At 36.6% G+C, this 2,829-nt stretch overlaps 1 protein-coding gene across 1 annotated transcript; it reads left to right on the top strand.

Moving 5' to 3' along the window:
* Positions 1-286: 286 nt before the first annotated feature.
* On the top strand, positions 287-2,399 carry LOC127438023 (protein S100-B-like). The gene is made up of 3 exons (XM_051693240.1): positions 287-425; positions 662-822; positions 1,035-2,399. The coding sequence occupies exons 2-3, from the start codon at positions 685-687 to the stop codon at positions 1,182-1,184; spliced, it is 288 nt and encodes a 95-aa protein (XP_051549200.1). The 5' UTR covers positions 287-425; positions 662-684; the 3' UTR covers positions 1,185-2,399.
* The last annotated feature ends 430 nt before the right edge of the window (positions 2,400-2,829 follow it).

The raw sequence follows: 2,829 nt of genomic DNA, 5'->3' as shown, positions 1-2,829 counted from the left end.
CAAACTTGCTCAATCGACAGCATTTGTCTCATAATGTTGATTACCCCTATCCTATTTGAGGTTACAATGACGCACTTGCAATAAAAGTGAATAGCTAAATAAACATACTAAACAATGATTAAATAAAAATGTAAACTTTTTTAAGGGTTAGGTAAATAGAAATATAGAAAATGGCATTAGCTGTATAACAATACAAGTCAATGGAAAATTGTGTGTGTGTGCCAATATTAATCTCTTTGTATCTCACTCTGAATGCGTGTATGTGTGTTTGTAGTGGAGTGAGAACAGGCTCAGAAGCTCATTTGCCAGTTGTGGTGATTGACAGGTCAGATTCTCAAAGCTGCAAGCCCCTCCATTACAGACCTATAAATAGACTTCCATCTCCCTTTGCTCTGAATCGCCCCATTCCAACAATCTTTCTGCTGGTAAGTCTATTATCATTATCATTACAATGTTTTTTGCAGCGACCATTGCTCCGAGCTTTCTGAACTATTGCAAAGTAATGAATCAAAAATTACAAGGATAAAAACTTAATTAACAGTCCATAAAGTTAGTCCAAATCTAAAACCTTTGCCAAGCATTCAGAGTTTCAGACATTTTCATATATCTTTATTGCCGCAATGTCTACGAACGTCTGTAATATCAACTGTAATCATTCCAGAAAACGCCAAACGCCACATAAAGATGTCAAACTTGGAGGACTGCCTGGGAACTTTCATTGAGGTCTTCCATAAATACTCGTCGAAAGAAGGTGACAAGTACAAATTAAAAAAGAGCGAACTCAAGGAGCTGCTCACAAATGAATTTCCAACTCTTATGGAGGTAAGATTACTGTAGTTTGCGCATTTTTTCACACTAAACTATTCCTTGAAAGTTTGAGAATCTTGGATTTACAATCAAAGCTTTATGTCGGAATGAAGTTTTTATGTTAGACTTGAGCTTGTCAAAGGGAAATGTTCTTGATTAAGATTTTTAAGCTTGAAAAAGACTTAACAACTTCGCTGTTTTCGTATCTTTTTAACTCTATTTTTCAGCATGTGAAGGATCAGGCTACAATGGATGGTTTGATGGAAAGCCTGGACACCGACGGCGACTCAGAGTGCGATTTTCAGGAGTTCATGACCTTCATAACCATGGTTACCATCTGTTGCCATGAGTTTTTTGAACACCACGAAGACGAATGAGTCGAATGCACAGTTTGGAAAAACTTGTCCATTTTCGTAGTTGTCATGAGTCACAATATAGTCCTTAATTGTGTTTTTTCTTTATCATATCATGTTAGAATTGGGGATTTGTTTGGATGGAGTGCAGATAGATTAGCCTGTTCGACAATTTGTTTGCGTTTGGCTCATTATGTTTGAATATGCAGTGACTTAAAACCAGTTTATAATTTATTATGAATCACCGTTCTATTCTTTTGCCTAAACACTTTTTTTTGTCCATAACATGACCAGCATTATACCCATTGAGCGAAATGCAGACTTGTCATTTTAATTCCAGGCTGATTGTCAAATGTATTTCTGATTAGCTTCAGGCTATTAGGCTGCTATTGACTTATCGAATTGTACTGGGGCCTTCGACAAATCACACCACGCTTTAAATGAGCCACCAAAGCCAAGGGCGTAGATTTTGCTTGAACATTGGGTGAGTGGGTGAGGGGGGGGGGGCTTGTACTTGCTTGTTTTGATTATGGGGGGAGGGGGAGTACCTCTCCCTCATCCCCCCGGAATCTACGCCCCTGACCAAAGCCATGAACTAACTTATCCTTAGTTTGTTTGATGTTTATGACCATCCATAAATGTTATGTAGTCACCAATCTACATTGGGTCTACATCGAGTTCCCTGCTGAAAACACATCTTAAACCAGCATTAACTAGTTTGTTGGTCTGAATCGGTTTCTCAGCCTGGTCTGATTGCTGGTTTTACCTGTCGACCTGTGGTAAACCAGTTGAAAACCAGCTTGGCAAAGCTGGAAAACCAGATAGACCATCTTAAACCAGCTATGACCAGCAAACCAGGCTGGTTTAAGATGCTTTTTTTTCAGGCATTGGTGAAACAAAACTTGTCTTTAATTCCCTGCAAACTTTACAAGCCAAGTTTAACTAAATATATTGGGGCTCATTTACGAAATACAAGCAGAACGAATTTCTGTGTAAATCATTCAGAAATATTTATGTAATTGAAATCATTCTTATGTAAATTATTGTATTGAATTTAATGCAACAAAATACTTAAGAATGGTTTTATGAATGGTTTGTATAGAAGTTTGTCCTGCTTCTGTGCCTAAAATTGTGAATGAACGAAATGAAATGTAATGCAAGAGTGAAATGTTGTTTATGAAAGTTGATTTGTTTAGTTTTACAATTAAGATGTTAAATAAAATTCCATAAGTAACTTTACCTTAGTTTTCTTGATATACGGGGAACTAACAATGTATTTATGACCATGGTATAGTTTTAAAAACAAAGATGGACGATTTAATGCTAATGACTTTCCAAATATGTCCTTGCGTTAAAGAGATAGTTCACCCAAAAAAGAAATATCTCTCATCATTTACTCTTTCTTTCTTCTTCTGAACACGAAGATTTTTAGAAGAATATTTCAGCTCTGTAGGTCCATACAATGCAAGTAAATGGTGGCCAGAACTTTGAAGGTCCAAAAAGCACACAAAGTCAGCGTAAAAATAATCCATACTACTCCAGTGGTATAATCCATGTCTTCTGCAAAATAATAGATGTGGGTGAGAAACAAATCAATATTTAAGTCCTTCCTGCCCAGTAGGTGGCGAGATGCACGAAGAATTTGAAAGTTGAGATTTATAGTAAAAAA

The sequence above is a fragment of the Myxocyprinus asiaticus genome, chromosome 49 (assembly GCF_019703515.2).
Source record: "Myxocyprinus asiaticus isolate MX2 ecotype Aquarium Trade chromosome 49, UBuf_Myxa_2, whole genome shotgun sequence".
NCBI classification, from domain to species: Eukaryota; Metazoa; Chordata; class Actinopteri; order Cypriniformes; family Catostomidae; genus Myxocyprinus; species Myxocyprinus asiaticus.
Note: the sequence above shows the minus strand (reverse complement) of the source record. Positions and strands in the feature narration are given on the sequence as shown.

Coding starts and splice junctions, on each gene's coding strand:
- LOC127438023 (XM_051693240.1), top strand. CDS start 685: ATGTCAAACTTGGAGGACTGCCTGGGAACTTTCATTGAGGTCTTCCAT. Junction 823..1,034: donor AATTTCCAACTCTTATGGAG/GTAAGATTACTG, acceptor TCTATTTTTCAG/CATGTGAAGGATCAGGCTAC.